At 43.6% G+C, this 16,985-nt stretch overlaps 1 protein-coding gene across 2 annotated transcripts in view; it reads right to left on the bottom strand.

Annotated features, from left to right (window-relative positions):
• Positions 1-4,274: 4,274 nt before the first annotated feature.
• The window catches only part of LOC126252057 (facilitated trehalose transporter Tret1-like), a 166,168-nt gene continuing 153,457 nt past the window's right edge, over positions 4,275-16,985 (bottom strand). The window contains exon 6 of one of the 2 annotated variants that reach the window (XM_049952895.1): positions 4,275-5,552. In XM_049952895.1, the coding sequence (XP_049808852.1) occupies positions 5,079-5,552 (474 nt within the window). In that variant the 3' untranslated portion in view covers positions 4,275-5,078. Of the gene's footprint in view, positions 5,608-16,985 lie in introns of both variants that reach the window. The other variant, XM_049952896.1, reaches the window with a different exon arrangement.

The raw sequence follows: 16,985 nt of genomic DNA, 5'->3' as shown, positions 1-16,985 counted from the left end.
AGGAACCGCGCTGTTGGCCGTCGAATGGCGCTAGCTGCGCAGCATTTGTGCACCGCCGCCGTCAGTGTCAGCCAGTTTGCCGTGGCATACGGAGCTCCATCGCAGTCTTTAACACTGGTAGCATGCCGCGACACCGTGGACGTGAACCGTATGTGCAGTTGACGGACTTTGAGCGAGGGCGTATAGTGGGCATGCGGGAGGCCGGGTGGACGTACCGCCGAATTGCTCAACACGTGGGGCGTGAGGTCTCCACAGTACATCGATGTTGTCGCCAGTGGTCGGCGGAAGGTGCACGTGCCCGTCGACCTGGGACCGGACCGCAGCGACGCACGGATGCACGCCAAGACCGTAGGATCCTACGCAGTGCCGTAGGGGACCGCACCGCCACTTCCCAGCAAATTAGGGACACTGTTGCTCCTGGGGTATCGGCGAGGACCATTCGCAACCGTCTCCATGAAGCTGGTCTACGGTCCCGCACACCGTTAGGCCGTCTTCCGCTCACGCCCCAACATCGTGCAGCCCGCCTCAAGTGGTGTCGTGACAGGCGTGAATGGAGGGACGAATGGAGACGTGTCGTCTTCAGCGATGAGAGTCGCTTCTGCCTTGGTGCCAATGATGGTCGTATGCGTGTTTGGCGCCGTGCAGGTGAGCGCCACAATCAGGACTGCATACGACCGAGGCACACAGAGCCAACACCCGGCATCATGGTGTGGGGAGCGATCTCCTACACTGGCCGTACACCACTGGTGATCGTCGAGGGGACACTGAATAGTGCACGGTACATCCAAACCGTCATCGAACCCATCGTTCTACCATTCCTAGACCGGCAAGGGAACTTGCTGTTCCAACAGGACAATGCACGTCCGCATGTATCCCGTGCCACCCAACGTGCTCTAGAAGGTGTAAGTCAACTACCCTGGCCAGCAAGATCTCCGGATCTGTCCCCCATTGAGCATGTTTGGGACTGGATGAAGCGTCGTCTCACGCGGTCTGCACGTCCAGCAGGAACGCTGGTCCAACTGAGGCGCCAGGTGGAAATGGCATGGCAAGCCGTTCCACAGGACTACATCCAGCATCTCTACGATCGTCTCCATGGGAGAATAGCAGCCTGCATTGATGCGTAAGGTGGATATACACTGTACTAGTGCCGACATTGTGCATGCTCTGTTGCCTGTGTCTATGTGCCTGTGGTTCTGTCAGTGTGATCATGTGATGTATCTGACCCCAGGAATGTGTCAATAAAGTTTCCCCTTCCTGGGACAATGAATTCACGGTGTTCTTATTTCAATTTCCAGGAGTGTATAAGGATACGGTGTCCTGGAATAAGTGCTTCTCTTTTCTGAAACTGCCATGGTTACTTGTCCATAGTATTTTTGGCATTGGTTGTTGCGAACTGTAAATTCGTTGTGGTCCGTCCATATGGGAAGAAAGGAGGCAGTGGCGTATTTAATAAGTCAGCAATGGGGAAGATGAAGGAAGAGCTTCCATTATCTGAAGTCTAATGCCATTTGTTATAGTTGACGACGAGGACTTCCCCTTGCGAAGACATATTCTCAAGCCTTACACTCGCTCGGCTGCCCAGCAAGATAAATCAAAAGCTACATTCAGCTATAAATTGTAACGAATGGGCAGAGTTTCTGAAAATCCTTTTGGACCTTTGCGTCAGATATTTCGGGTGTTTTACCCAAATGTGAATCTACAACCTCAGACATGTGATAAACTCGTTACAGCTTGTTGGTGCCTGCACAATCTACTCATGGATGCCCGTGTAGAATAGAGTAAACGACTTTTTTATGAACTTAACCACGACGTGAGCTTAACACAAAACATTACTCCGTTGCCTCGAACAGTGATATTCCACCAAGCTGACGGGTTTCAGGTACGATGTACATTCAAGAATTACTTCTGTGACCCTAGAGTTACAGCCATGAAAAGAGCTAAAGGTATTGTTCTGGATTCAATATTGTAAAATTACGTGTCTCAAATAAATACAAATAATTAAATGTGTATATTCAAAGAAACTTACCATCTTCTTTTATTGCTCCTCTATTCTTCTTTCACACCTTATTCTTTGCCACCACATTTCTGAAATCTGTATGCTTATGATCATACTGTACAGAGTTATTTGCTCACATTGCTTCAGTTACTGGTCGTCGTCGTCGTCGTCGTCGTCGTCGTGAAAACCTTTTTTCACATGTGCGCATCGTAGCTTACTGCAATTGTCTGCCTGACTGGCAGACTGCATTTCCAGCGGCCGAGACGAGGCAGTCGGGATGACGTCACGACCGTTGACTGCCGAGCAGCTACGCGACATATGGTCCGTTGCTTTGTCAATGAACAGTAGCCAACTGCCCGCAGTCACTACCGGCCGCTACCGCCGGCAGTCGCAGACAAATGGTACCTTAAATCGTTTATGTAGATAAGTAACAACAGAGGTCCTATAACACTTCCTTGGGGTACTTTCCATCATTTATTATAAACTGTGACCTTTCTGACAGGAAATCACGAATCCAGTCACACAACTGAGACAATACCCCACAGGCACGCAAATCAATTATAATTCGCTTGTGAGGAACGATACCAAACGCCTTCTTGAAATCTAAAAATATGAACTCAGTTTGACGTCCCCTATTGATAGCACTCATTACTTTTCCACATTGTTGTTGTGATAATTTTCCATTGTGAAATCTAATGACTGACCTCGTTATTGTAATAAACACAGTATACTGGTTTCAATTCTAATAATTTACCTATTATCTGGTATGAACTATAATCAGTCATATATTATCTTATTTAGCTGTAACATAACCATACAGTTATATTCTCATTTTGCAGATGAATCAAGTAAAGAGGCAGCGATGCATGAGGCACGGAGAGGATGAAACTTTTATGAAATTTTATGAAATTTCTTTATAATTGTAATATTAATAATATAATATTATGATAATTATTATTATTGTTAGTAAACTCAAAATAAAAAATAATTATTATGTCATCTAGATAAGTTGTTTGAATACCTTTTAACCATAGAAGTGATGAAAGCATTCATTTTGCTATTTCAATGAATGTCATATCATATTGAGAGGTAGATGAGCTGGGTTTTGGTGATGGCACCGCTTCAATGTGCTCTACACCCCATGCGCCTGTTCTGACGAAAAAATCATTCAAACTTATTTTGTGGAAAATTTTAGTAAATACTAAACTTTGTTGAAATTTGCGTCGTTTCCGAGTTATAACGAAAAATCCTGAAAAGTCCCGTTTTTTTGTGATTTTCTTCCATTTTTGATCCACTTCCACACTGAAATTTTGGTGCAACTCTAAAAATTTGAATTCACCATCCTCATAACAGATAGCTGGACATACATACTTCTACAAAACTTTCCTCTGTGAATCACCATTTGAATCACCATTTGAGTGGACTAAGAACATTCTTCAGAATAGTACACACACATTTACACAAGCAAGTACATCTCATGCATATATAACTGCTATCTCTGGCCGTTCTGGCCAGAATGCAGTGGTGTTGCAATAAATGCAAGAAGCAATCCTTAGTGGTGTGGGGACAGGGAAGAGATAGTAGGGTACCGGTGGGGAAAGAGGAGTCAATGCTGCCTGGCGGAGCATGCAGGGATTAGATGGTAGCACAAAGTAGGTAACAATGTCGGGACGCTGTGAGGGACGAAGGGGGGGGGGGGGGGGGGGGGTAGAGGAGAGGAAAAGAAGAAGGGCATTGCTTCTCTGCCAATGCACCCACCAGTGTTTTTCCCCTTATATGCAACTCTCCTTTTCCACTGCCCATTTCTGCCCCACCCTCCCTTCCGCACGGCCTCCTAGTCCAGCACCTGGCAGCCTTGTCCTGCCACTATCTCGTCCCTGCATGCTCTGCCTAGTGGTTCTCACTCATCAACTGTACCCTGCACCTCTCCCCCTTCCCCACCTCACTGTGGATTTATGCTTGCGTTCTACGTAACACCTCTGCATTCTCGCCAGAGCGGCCAGAGACAGTGGTCGTGTGTGTGTGAGGAGTGCTTGCTTGTCTGAACATGTGTGTGTGTGTGTGTGTGTGTGTGTGTGTGTGTGTGTGTGCGTGCGCGCGCGCTTGTTTTCTTTTCTGAAGAAGCCTCTGGATGGAAGCTAAGTGTTTAAACCTTACCGTAGTGCCTGGCTGTAACTCAACGTGTCATCCTGATGGTGAATACCAATCGATCCTTTTCATAATATTGTTGTACACTGTAAACATTTTATAAAAGTGACATAAATTATTTGTGTGCAAACGATTTTTTAAATTAATGAGTCATTTTGTCTTTTAGGTAACTTTTTAAAAATTGAGACATCATATTTTCTGATTTCACCATAATTCATAGAAACCAATCTACTTGTATTGTATTTTTGTCAGTGCAACTAACAGTTCCCACCAGAGATTAAAATTCCAGCGTATGCCGTGACGGATGGGAAATCGTGATTAAGATTTATTTGGCTTAATGTGAATGAGTTAATGGATCAGTCGACTGTGGAGAAAATAAGACAAATCAGTCCATTAGTATAAAAAGAATTTGAAACATTTCCATTATTTTGCCGCAATGTTCTCGATTTTAATAATGTTGTTGGCTTCAGCCATGACAAAGCTGTTTGTCAGCTGCAATTGGCCTTGCTTAATATGTCGACAAACACTGTAATAAGGCCACAAAATGTATAGCAATTTAGCTACCCGTCACGGCATGTTATATACTTATACAATACTTTCCATCATTTAGCAATTGTATGACAAGTTTTGACCAATAAATGTGTAATAAAAACTGACGCTTGTCTAATTCTTGTACAAAGGAAAGTGTCTGTAGAGCCCACTCAGTAAACTGTTGTCTGCTTTTAGATATTCACCTTGATAATCTCATAGATTCTGAAATGGGTATGAGTCATGGTATTTTCGAAGCGGAGCTGAAGTTTAACAGATGGTCAGTAAAAGTTATACAAAAATTAAGAAACGATAAAAATTTCGTGGAGTAGAATGAAGATTCACATAACACACACGCACGATCAGTGGTAATAAATTTTCGAACATGGGAACCAAGGATGCTTCATCAACTGACAAGTTGCTTCTGTATCTCGTCGAGTGTCTTCCCTTTGGTCTCAATGACGAAAAAGAAGATCCATATGGCGGCAACAAAGTTCAGTATTGCATACAGCCAGAAAGCGCCTGCAGTGGTAAGCGTTTCCTCTAGGTCCAGGTACGTCTTCGAGACGAGAAAGGTCATTACGGTGTTGGTAGCGGCGCATATGGCGCTGCAAATAGCCTTAACCTCCTGCGGGAAGATCTCTCCAATCATGCTCCAACTCAGCGGCCCACAGCCCATCGAGAACACAACAAGGTAGATGCTAATGACGAAGACGGGCAGCCAACGAACGTCCCTCACCATCTTCTCATTCTGTTCCAACATGAAGAAGAAGGTTCCAACTGCAATGAGGCACACCCCCATTGCGCTGTACGAGAAGATGAGCAGAATCCGACGTCCCGCGCGGTCCACCAGTGTTGCAGAGCACGCTGTCGCCACCACCTGCATACCGTGCAACACTCATGTCATGCATGCTCTCCAATGGCGCGAGCTGCATCTGCGATCGGACATGAATAGGTAAATTAGTCATCTAATTGTTAGGTTTTCGTGGCCACCTGTTGACAGATTACCTGTTGGTTTCTGTCTTGGATTTTCTGGCCAAAGTTTGTTTGATGTTCTTTCTTATGGTAACGAAGGATGATGAGAACCTAGACACAGCGTGTATCGCAAAACCGACATACACGGACTGATACCTGCACAAACTCTCAAATCATCTCTCAAGCCAGAGAAGAGGCATGATTAAACGCCAATAACGCGGCCAAGACGAATATATGAGCCGCAGCACCTCAGACGCGAGATGCAACACCTACAAAGGGTTCTGAGGAGCAATGGTTGTTCCACCAGTTCCATTAGAAGTGTCGTCACAGAATGATTCATGTGGAAAGGTTTCCGACGCGATGATGGCCGCACGACGGGAATGCAAATGGTTCAAATGGCTCTAAACACTATGGCACTTAACATCTGAGGTCATCAGTCCCCTAGAGGGTTGGGTTGGATTGTTTTGGGAGAAGAGACCAAACTGCGGAGTCATCAGTTTAAGGAAGGACGGGGAAGGAATTCGGCCGTGCCCTTTCAAAGGAACCATCCCGGCATTTGCCTGTAGCGATTTAGTCCCCTAGACTTAGAACTACTTAAAACAAATAACCTAATGACATGACACACATTCATGCCCGAGGCAGGATTCGAACCTGCGACCGTAGCAGCAGCGCGGTACCAGACTGAAGCGCCTAGAACCGCTCGGCTACAGCAGCCGGCACGACCTGAAATAACAGACTTTGAATGCGGGATGGTAGTGGCAGTTAGACACATGGGATTTTCCATTTCTGAAATAGTTGGGGAATTCAATATCACGAGATGCACAGTGTCAAAGAGTGTGCCGAGAATACGAAATTTTAGGTGGCCGATGCCCTTCACTTAATGATCGAGAGCAACAACTATTGCGTAGAGTTGTCAGTGCTAACACAAAAGCAACACTTTGTGAAATAATCGCAGAAATCAGTGTTGGTTGTATTAAGAAGGTAACCGTTAGGACAATGCAACGAAATTTGGCGTTAACGTGCTGTGGCAACAGACGACTGCTAGTAGTGCCTTTGCTAATAGAATAACATTTCCTGCAGCATCTCTCCTGGACCCGTGACCATATCAGTTGGACCCTAGACAACTGGAAAACCGTGGCCTCGTCAGATGAGTTTCGATTTCAGTTGGTAAGAGCGGATGGTAGGGTTCGAGTGTGGCACAGACCTGACGAAACCAAGGATCGAAGTAGTCATCAAGCCAATGTGCAAACTGGTGGTTGGCTCCTTATTGGTGTGGACTGTGTTTACATGGATATACTGAGTCCTGTAGTGCAACTAAACCGGTCATTGACTGGAAATGGTTATGTTTGATTCCATAGAGAACATTTGGAGCAAACAACGATAAAATTATTATGGATGACATTTCACCGTGTTACTGGGCCACAATTGTTCACAATTGGTTTGTAAGAACATTCTGGACGGTTCGAGCAGATGATTAAGCCATCCTGGTGGCCTGAAACGATCCGGATATAATCGAGAAGTCAGTTTTTTCACAAAATCCTGCACCGGAACACTTTCGCAATCATGAACGGCTATAGAGGCAGCGTAGTTGGATATTTCTGCAGGCGACTTCGAATAACTTAAGAGTTAATTACCATCTACATATACATCTACATACATACTCCGCAGTCCACCATACGGTGCGTGGCGGAGGGTACCTCGTACCATAACTAGCATCTTCTCTCCCTCTTCCACTCCCAAACAGAACGAGGGAAAAATGACTGCCTATATGCCTCTGTACGAGCCCTTATCTCTCTTATCTTATCTTTGTGGTCTTCCCGCGAAATGTAAGTTGGCGGCAGTAAAATTGTACTGCAGTCAGCCTCAAATGCTGGTTCTCTACATTTCTTCAGTAACGATTCACGAAAAGAACGCCTCCTTTCCTCTAGAGACTCCAACCTGAGTTCCTGAAGCATTTCCGTAACACTCGCGTGATGATCAAACCTACCAGTAACAAATCTAGCAGCCCGCCTCTGAATTGCTTCTATGTCCTCCCTCAATCCGACCTGATAGGGATCCCAAACGCTCGAGCAGTACTCAAGAATAGGTCGTATTAGTGTTTTATAAGCGGTCTCCTTCACGGATGAACCACATCTTCCCAAAATTCTACCGACGAACCGAAGACGACTATCCGCCTTCCGCACAACTGCCATTACATGCTTGTCCCACTTCATATCGCTCTGCAATGTTACGCCCAAATATTTAACCGACGTGACTGTGTCAAGCGCTACACTACTAATAGAGTATTCAAACATTACGGGATTCTTTTTCCTATTCATCTGCATTAATTTACATTTATCTATATTTAGAGTTAGCTGCCATTCTTTACACCAATCACAAATCCTGTCCAAGTCATCTTGTATCCTTCTACAGTCACTCAACGACGACACCTTGCCGTACACCACAGCATCATCAGCAAACAGCCGCACATTGCTATCCACCCTATCCAAAAGATCATTTATGTAGATAGAAAACAACAGCGGACCTACCACACTTCCCTGGGGCACTCCAGATGATACCCTCACCTCCGATGAACACACCATTGAGGACAACGTACTGGGTTCTATTACTTATGTAGTCTTCGAGCCACTCACATATTTGGGAACCAATCCCATATGCTCGTACCTTAGTTAGGAGTCTACAGTGGGGCACCGAGTCAAACGCTTTCCGGAAGATCCAACATGATATTTGGTGGTATCCCATGACTCTGTCACTTCAGTGTATATCTCATACTATGTACAGTCGTGGACAAAACGAGCGAGACCCCTCGCCTTTTCGTTATGCTGATCCGCACGGCTTTAAAGTCTGCTACACAGCATAACAGGCAAGGCGACGAAGTGCTACCAACATACTATGCGCAGGCGTGAAATTGACAAACTATCTGAACTTTTTTAGACTGTATTCCATAATTTCTAAGACTATATTAATGCTGATTAGTGTGTTAAATACAACACGTAAACATAGGACAGAACTGAAAGAAGAAACGCTAATTTGTATGAAACGGACGAATAAAAATGAATTTCAGCTTATCCAGATAACAGACAAAGAACCCCAGACCGTTACGAATTAGCAAAATATTATCCGCATTCGCCCGCGAAACGGTCTGTGTCAACGTTCAGACCAGTCATACTGGATTACCATTGCTGACCTACCATGAAAGTGTGCAAATTTAGCAATGCGTGAAGATTCATAACGAAATTCACTTAAACATCATTCAGTGCCACACTTAAGTCAATTCCATTATTGACAGAAGCGGAAAAAGGAGGCAGTATCATGTATGAAATTCTACAAGAGTGTCATATTGACATCCACAGAGCGCCAGTACAGAATAAAGGTAGCGATAAATCGTATTGGGTGCGCGAGAATTTCTTAAAATTGCTTTACTGATATTCTACCTGCCTCCATAGAGATTAGAACCGAAAACAAACCAGACCTTCCTTTCACTATGCTAGCAGACAACCTAGGCAAACAGCCCTCTATTATTACCCCAGACATGAACAAGCCGGCAATTTCGCAATAAAAATCTGCAGTTTCTGTTGCATAGAGCTTTCTGGACTCAAAAACATGAATTTTCTTCCTTTATGTCACCACTTATGCGACAATCATTCGGGATGATTATCGAAATAACAAATTACTGTTATTAGAGAGTAAATTTTGTAGGATAATTCTGCACCACCCCAGGAAATAAACGGCTACATAGCTGCCAAACGTATTCTGCATTGTTTCGAATTCTCCACTAGACTCGCCACAGCCAGAAAACGTTCATTAGCAGAAGTGTTTCTTAAGCTAGCTAGCAATGAGAATGTTCGTACTTCTAAAACGCGGTGGCATTAATACTGGGATGTGAATTACCACGTGTATAGGCAAATACATTCTATTTGCATTCCTGTAAACGTGATTTGGATCGAAAACGTAGCTACGACTAATATGCTTATGTATCGACAGCAACTAGAACATTTCGAATAAAGAGTAGCGGGTGTTATTTATGCGGCCCTCATCTTCAGTGTTTTCGTTGTTAGGATTTCGTCACCTAAACCGGTAAAAACGGAACCCTACTAGTCTCACTTTCTTGACCGTCTATCGGTCTACCCAACCCTTAAAACCCGTTTACCTCCAGAACGGGTGGACATAATAAGCGGAAATGTATCGCACTTCTTGCTGTAACCGGTCCCTTGCTGGTGTAAAAAAGTGAGCTTCTATGTCAACGCAATCAAAAGATACGACGGTTTATGTAAAGAAAATTTACGCGAAAGGTCAAAAAATGGCTTCAAGAACTATGCGACCTAACTGCTTAGGTCATCAGCCCCTAGACCTAGAACTACTTAAACCTAGCTAGCCTAAGGGCATCACAGACATCTATGCCCGAGGTAGAATTCCAACCTGCGACTGAAGCAGCCGTGCGGTTCGTCACTGAAGCGCCTGGAACCGCTCGGCCACCGCAACGCGGCGAAACCCTACTCACCTCATGTATAATGATAATATATACTGTCTAGTGAGGATAAACTGTATTCTCCAGCAACTCAGATCGTTTGATCACGGAACTTTTACGAAGCTACATTCAAACTTTGTCGAAGTCGTCTGCAATATCCATTACAAACACCCTAGGAACTTCGTATGCGATATCCACTTCTGAATACGCTGGCAGATAATGCAGTACTATAACAAGTAGGTGGGAACTTATTGTTATTGGTCCATGCATGACACTTTATTTCAATATCACTTTAACGCGCCTAGGTGTTCGTATATGGCTGAAATTAATGAACAAAAAGTAAATAAACAGTAAACAACTTCGATGTTCAGATCAAGTGAAAGTCACATGTCGTAATTACAACATAATTTCGTTGTTACATCTACATGACTACATCAACAGGATTTCTTTGCAATCCGGACTTACGTGCCTGGCAGAAGGTTCGGATTATTTCTCTACCGTCCCACTCATTAACAGTGTGCGGGAAAAGGGACTACTTAAATCTTTTCTTGCGAGCCTTGAATTACATTATTACTATGGTTTCTTCTTGTGTAAGTACCCTAGGAAATAATGTTTTGGCATTCAGATCATATGGTGGTGATTGAAATTTCGTGAAAAGATCTCGTGGCAACGAAAAACGCATATGTTTTCATGAATGTTACCCCAACTCGATTATCAAATCTGGGATCCTCTCTCCCCTATTTCGTGACATTACAAAGCGTGCTACCGTTCCTTGGACGTTTTTGCGTGCACAGTCAATCACGTCTGTCAAGGATATTATAGCAGTGGACGGACAAACGTAGTGTAGGCAGTGTTTTCAGTTGGCCTGTTGCGTATTCTTAGTGTGCGGCCAATAAAACGCAGTCATTCGTTTGCCTTCCCCACAAAAGTATGTTTTCGATCTTTCCAGTTTAAGTTTTACTGGGTACTGAGATGAACTGACAGTGCTTCGACTTGTGTTTTGTCATGTAACCGAAAGTTAATTATTGTTATTGGACGCAGCTTTCGTGTTTAATGTATTCCTCAGTCAACAACAGTAGACTCCTCGTACACCACACACAACTGTTTCAAAGTATTAAATTGTTACTGATCTTACCATGTTGCAGTGGTCATCTTAACTTGCCGTTTTGAAAAAAAGGAAAATATTTTAGCGAAATGTAGCAACTAAGAAGCGGAGTATCCAAACAAACAAACGTTTCCGGTTTAAGTAGTTGCAGTAGGTCTACTACACAGTAACGTAAATTAGGAGCGAAGTCCATAAGTAGATCCTCATCAGGAAAACCAGCCCTCATAATGCAAAGTGCAACTACAACAAAGAAAGTTTCCAAACATGTCAATGAGTAGTCGAGGAAAGTGGACGCATTCTGTCTACTGAATCCCAACGCACGCAATTTACGAGGGGGCACGCCAAGTGTCAGACCCCGATCTTGCTTTTAACTACGCTCATTGAAAGAGGGGACAAAATAAGCTTAAACTCTACCGCTTCTGAGAAAACGACGGTCAAAGTGTTCAATGCGTTGTTGCTATAGTGTAGATACCGCTTAGCGGTTAAGGATTCAACTGAAGCGGTGGCTCTGCGGCTACCATAGCGACTTCGGAACTTTGCGCTGCGAGTTCGAAACCCGGTTTTTCCTTTTTTCCCCCCTCACTCTCTGAATTATCTACGAATGTTTATTCCAATTTATGATGAAACACTGTTGTCGTTATTCGTCAGTTAATTTACTGTGTAAAGAAATAAGTTAAAAAGGGAACACACAGTGCGTAGTGGGGCGATCACTCTGTTGTAGAAATAATTCAGAAGCCAAGATCGCTTAAATACTGTCTACTGGATAACCGGTTTCAACACACTAAAGGTGCCATTATCGGATCTAAATGTAGATTAACATTGATAAACCATTTGGATATAACGATACATGAGGCAGACGAGATGATTTTATATCAGCTTGTCTCATTCGTTTATTATTTTTTTAATTCATTAATTACACATAAAGTTAATTGTCGAGTAATGACAACATTATTTCAACATAAATTAGAAAAAAAACATTCGAAGATAATTCTGATAGAGAGGCAGGAAAATAAAATAATTAAAAAACCCAATATGGTCTCGAACACGGGAATCAATGCTAAGAAGGAACGACGGTAGCCACTGAGCCACCGCTTCAATTGCGTTCTCGGCTGCAGAATGTATCTACACTAGAGCAACAGCGCGTTGATAACTTTGGCCGTCGTTTTCTCGGAAACGGTCGAGTGTCTGCAGATAAGCCGAAACACAAGTTCGCTTATTTTGTCCTCTCCTTCACTGACAAGGGGAGGCCGCCAATTGTGAAATTCAGATTCGATTCATACTGCGCATAATAAAAGCTCATGGCCAGAGGTGTAATGTGGCAAAGCACCAAGATGCACTTCTCAGCCGTTGTCGAGAAAATCGACAGTTAGAAGAAACCGCTGCGGTGAAATACTCTCTACGATTCATAATTTTCTACAGCGTCGTGGCGCAGCGGTAAGCGCTCGAGTTCGTAATCCGAAGGTCGGCGGATCGAATCTCGCTCCATGCAACTTTTTTTTTTAGTATTTGTTTTTTGTAATTCAAATGTGTGTATAAACACACACACACACACACACACACACACACACACACACACACACACATATATATATATATATATATATATAATTCCCGGCAACAGGTTGCAACAATTATGCATATAATAAGTTGTTGAAAGTCGTTTGTCGTGGAAAAACTGGCGACTTCGAACATCATTATGTTTTCCGCAAACAAATTTGTATTTCACAAATGTTATTAATTGTCTTCATAATGTTAACCACGTATAGTTAGCGGAAGACGTAGAAACGATATTCCGAAACGAATACGTAAAGCGTAAGTCAAACGTTCGAATTAGAATAGAAACCCCACGAACACAAATTTGCTGTGGCAGGTATGAAATATAAACTCCGTTAATCGCTCGTTACACTTGAAGGACAGATGTTGAATGGGCCGAAACGAGCCGCCGCATAACAGCGTAGTTGCCTGCTAACTTCGAAAGAAGGTAGATGCGGTCCCTAGCACAACTTATAACACCGTCGAAAATCAGTGCGGACGTGAGAGCTTTGGTACACCCTGTTAAACAAACGGTAAAATGGAGGCGGTACAATTGGAGAGCGATCCGCCTTCACCAACATGCATAAGCAATTCATTAATAGTTTATATATATATATATATATATATATATATATATATTTGAATTACAAAAAAATAATAATAATAAAAAAATGTTGCATGGCGTGAGATTCGATCCGGCGACCTTCGGATTACGAACTCGAGCGCTTACCGCTGCGCCACGACGCTGTAGAAAATTATTAATCGTAGAGAGTATTTCACCGCAACGGTTTCTTCTAACTGTCGATTTTCTCGACAACAGCTGAGAAGTGCATCTTGGTGCTTTGCCACATTACACCTCTGGCCATGAGCTTTTATTATGCGCAGTATGAATCGAATCTGAATTTCACATTTGGCGGCCTCCCCTTGTGAGCAAAGTTTCGGGACAATCAGCCTATGACACTTGGCGAGTTCCCCTCGCTCGTCGAGTCGCTTCTTACGCCCGGCGAGAATTATGTATGCCTCCGAGTAAACTGCGCCACCTGGAAACACGGCGAGCGGGGATAAACACGTTTTCCTTCTTATAAGGCAACCCTCTACAGATAAAATTCATGAAGTGTTCTTCAGGTTGCCTCAGATATTTCAGAAATGTTTCTTGCGTCAGGCCTGCCGCATATGCAAAACGTAAACATTTCATTTCATGTAATATTTATCAGGATAAGACATGACAAGAGTGGACCAGTCCCTTCTGAGAAAAATTAGAGATTTTAAGTTGCTCCACTATGTAATGACACGGGTATGGGCTTGCGATCTCTCTTTTATGCCATCGATTTCCGTGTTACACATACTTGGCCACTGCGTTGTGGCTGCCATCGTGGAGGAGGCAGTCTGTTTCCTGCCAGCGCTGTTTCCGCAGCCAATATTAACCGCGACGAATCATTCAGTCAACGCTAAATGGCCCATCTGGCTGAGGCAGACAAGGGCGCTATAATACTCCATGCAGAGGGATCTTCAAATGCCGACATAGCGAGAACTATGGGTCTTCACAAGTCGACGGTAGCCAGGTGGATCAGACGAAAGGAAGAGAGTGGTAACTTGAATGGGAGGCCTCATGGCCGTCGCCGCAAAACAACGCAAGCTCAGGATCAGCAGATACTCCGTTTCAGTGAGAACCACCCATTTGTCAACGCACGACAAATTCAGCAAACTTTGGGTCTCAATGTTAGCAGTAAGACCGTCACTCCTCGTGTAAGGGAAGGTGGACTGAGAGCAAGAAGCGCTGCTGTGAAAGAGACATTGACTGTTTCCCAAAGAGAAGCTTGCCTTGCTTTTGCTACTGAAAATGGCGACAAACCTCTCCAGTTTTGGAGGCGAGTGATTTTCACGCACCAAAAAGTTTTCTCTACGGCATCATCCGGAAAAGTACTAGTTTACCGGCCTAAATGTGCTAGGTATAATCGAAAATATATTTACAGTTGCCGAAGGAGTGGCAGGTTGTCGGTGCCGGCCGGTGTGGCCGTGCGGTTCGAGGCGCTTCAGTCTGGAACCACGTGACCGCTACGGTCGCAGGTTCGAATCCTGCCTCGCGCATGGATGTGTGTGATGTCCTTAGGTTAGTTAGGTTTAAGTAGTTCTACGTTCTAGGGGACTGATGACCACAGATGTTAAGTCCCACAGTGCTCAGAGCCATTTGTAGTCGGTAACGGTATGGGCGTGGATATCGGCCGAAGGGTGTGGGCTCCTGTGGGAAGTGGAAGGAAGATTCGATGCGCGCAATTACATATCAATTCTGGAGAACGTGATGTTGCCTGCTGTGGCAGCAAGATTTGGCGATGATCAGATCATGTTCCAACAAGATCGCTCGTCTATTCATATGGCACGTGTGGTTAAGAGGCGGGTCGACGACCATAGTAATATTACTGTAACGGAATGGCCACCTAAAGGAGCTGACACGAATCCCATTGAGAATATCTGGGCAGAAATGGTCAGAGTAATACGAGAAAAGGGCAGTCACCGTCGACTCGCCGACAGCTTTCTGATGTGATTCATGACGCTTGGAATGAGTTACTTGAATCTCCTAGTTATGTGGCTCGAGTTGTGGGCTCAATGCCCAACAGACTTCGAGCTGTTGTGGAAGCCAAAGGAGGCTTCACCAATCAGCTGTTTCAAGCTTTGTTTCTTTCTTCCTCGACTTTTTTTTTTTTTACTTACAGACGTATATTTTATATAATTTCAAGGAAACGCAGTAAATGGAATGTGGACTGATTTTTGAGGCTTCATTTTGTGACGGCTAAACAGTGCTGCATCATGGGACCCGCTATTTGTCCACATGTGGCTGAACATCAGAGGTGTAAAAAATTTTGAGGTGCCGAAGTTCTCTGGAAGAATAACGTCTTTTAGACAAGGAGATGATTTTTAGTTCATTTCATTTTAACCATTCACACTATGATTTGACATTCTAATCTTTGATTTCATTTTATTATTATGTATCTTTTCTCCAGTGAAAGTCAACGGTAGTAAGTTTCAAGATATGAAGAATAACTGGAAGTTTCTAATTTGTGGAAAGCGTATTTAACAGTTAATATTTTCGACAAATCTGTAGTTATAGGACATATTAAGAAGCGAGTCAAAAATGGCATTGTGGAATGATCAGGTTGGTCTCTAAAGGGTAACGACGATAAAATAGCAAATATGAAACTATGGGTAACAACTATTGTTGATGGTGAGGAGCCATAATCGATATGTCACTTTTCCGTAATTGTATTTCTGAAGTTTATCGTCAATCCTAGGACTGACACCGATACTCTGTTTTACGTAAAGAATACAACCTTCAAAATTTATTTAGCAGCGCAGAATATTAAATCACAGTTTATAGATCAGGAACCTAATCCAACTGCCTTTAATTTTATTTTCACGGATGACATTGAGACAGTAAATAACAAGAGAAATAAGAAAACTCTCAGAATCAATATAGAGAATTCAAGTATCATGTGAATTCAAAAGTTTGCTATAATAGCGATTAATTGCTTTTTACAGACCCCTTCATGCCTACGTTTTCCGTCAGACAGACAATGTTTGAAACTAGGACTAACGAGGTAAACAATTTTTCCACAAATTGTCAAATTGGAAGTCGGAGAGCCAGTTACATAAATTACGATGACAACAAACGTTTTTCAAGTAAACTGATCACAGGAGGAATCCAACGCATTTATTGTGAGTTACATGCACAGTATGTAAACTGGCAACGCCACCAACACACAATACCACTAACAAGGGAACATCCCCATCGCACCGCCCTCAGATTTAGTTATAAGTTGATACAGGGGATAGGCCTTGAAAAATTGAACACAGATCAATCGAGAAAACAGGAAGAAGTTGTGTGGAAGTATGAAAAAAATAAGCAAAATATACAAACTGAGTAGTCCATGCGCAAGATAGGCAACATCAAGGATAGGGTGAGCTCAGGAGCGCCGTGATCCCGTGGTTAGCGCACGCAGCTGCGGAACGAGAGGTCCTTCCGTCAAATTTTCCCAGGAGTGAAAAGTTTAATTTTTATTTTCAGACAATTATTATCTGTCCGTCCGTCCGTCCGATGCGAGGTAACCGCGCCGTAGTATGATGACGCTACACCTAAAAAACATCGAAAGACATGACGTCAGTCGACTATAGCGCACGGAAGAGAGAGTATTCCTGCTAATGAGGCTCCCTGGCTGGCAGTTAACTGTTCGCTACTT

This window comes from Schistocerca nitens, chromosome 4 (assembly GCF_023898315.1).
Source record: "Schistocerca nitens isolate TAMUIC-IGC-003100 chromosome 4, iqSchNite1.1, whole genome shotgun sequence".
Classification (NCBI taxonomy): Eukaryota; Metazoa; Arthropoda; class Insecta; order Orthoptera; family Acrididae; genus Schistocerca; species Schistocerca nitens.
Note: the sequence above shows the minus strand (reverse complement) of the source record. Positions and strands in the feature narration are given on the sequence as shown.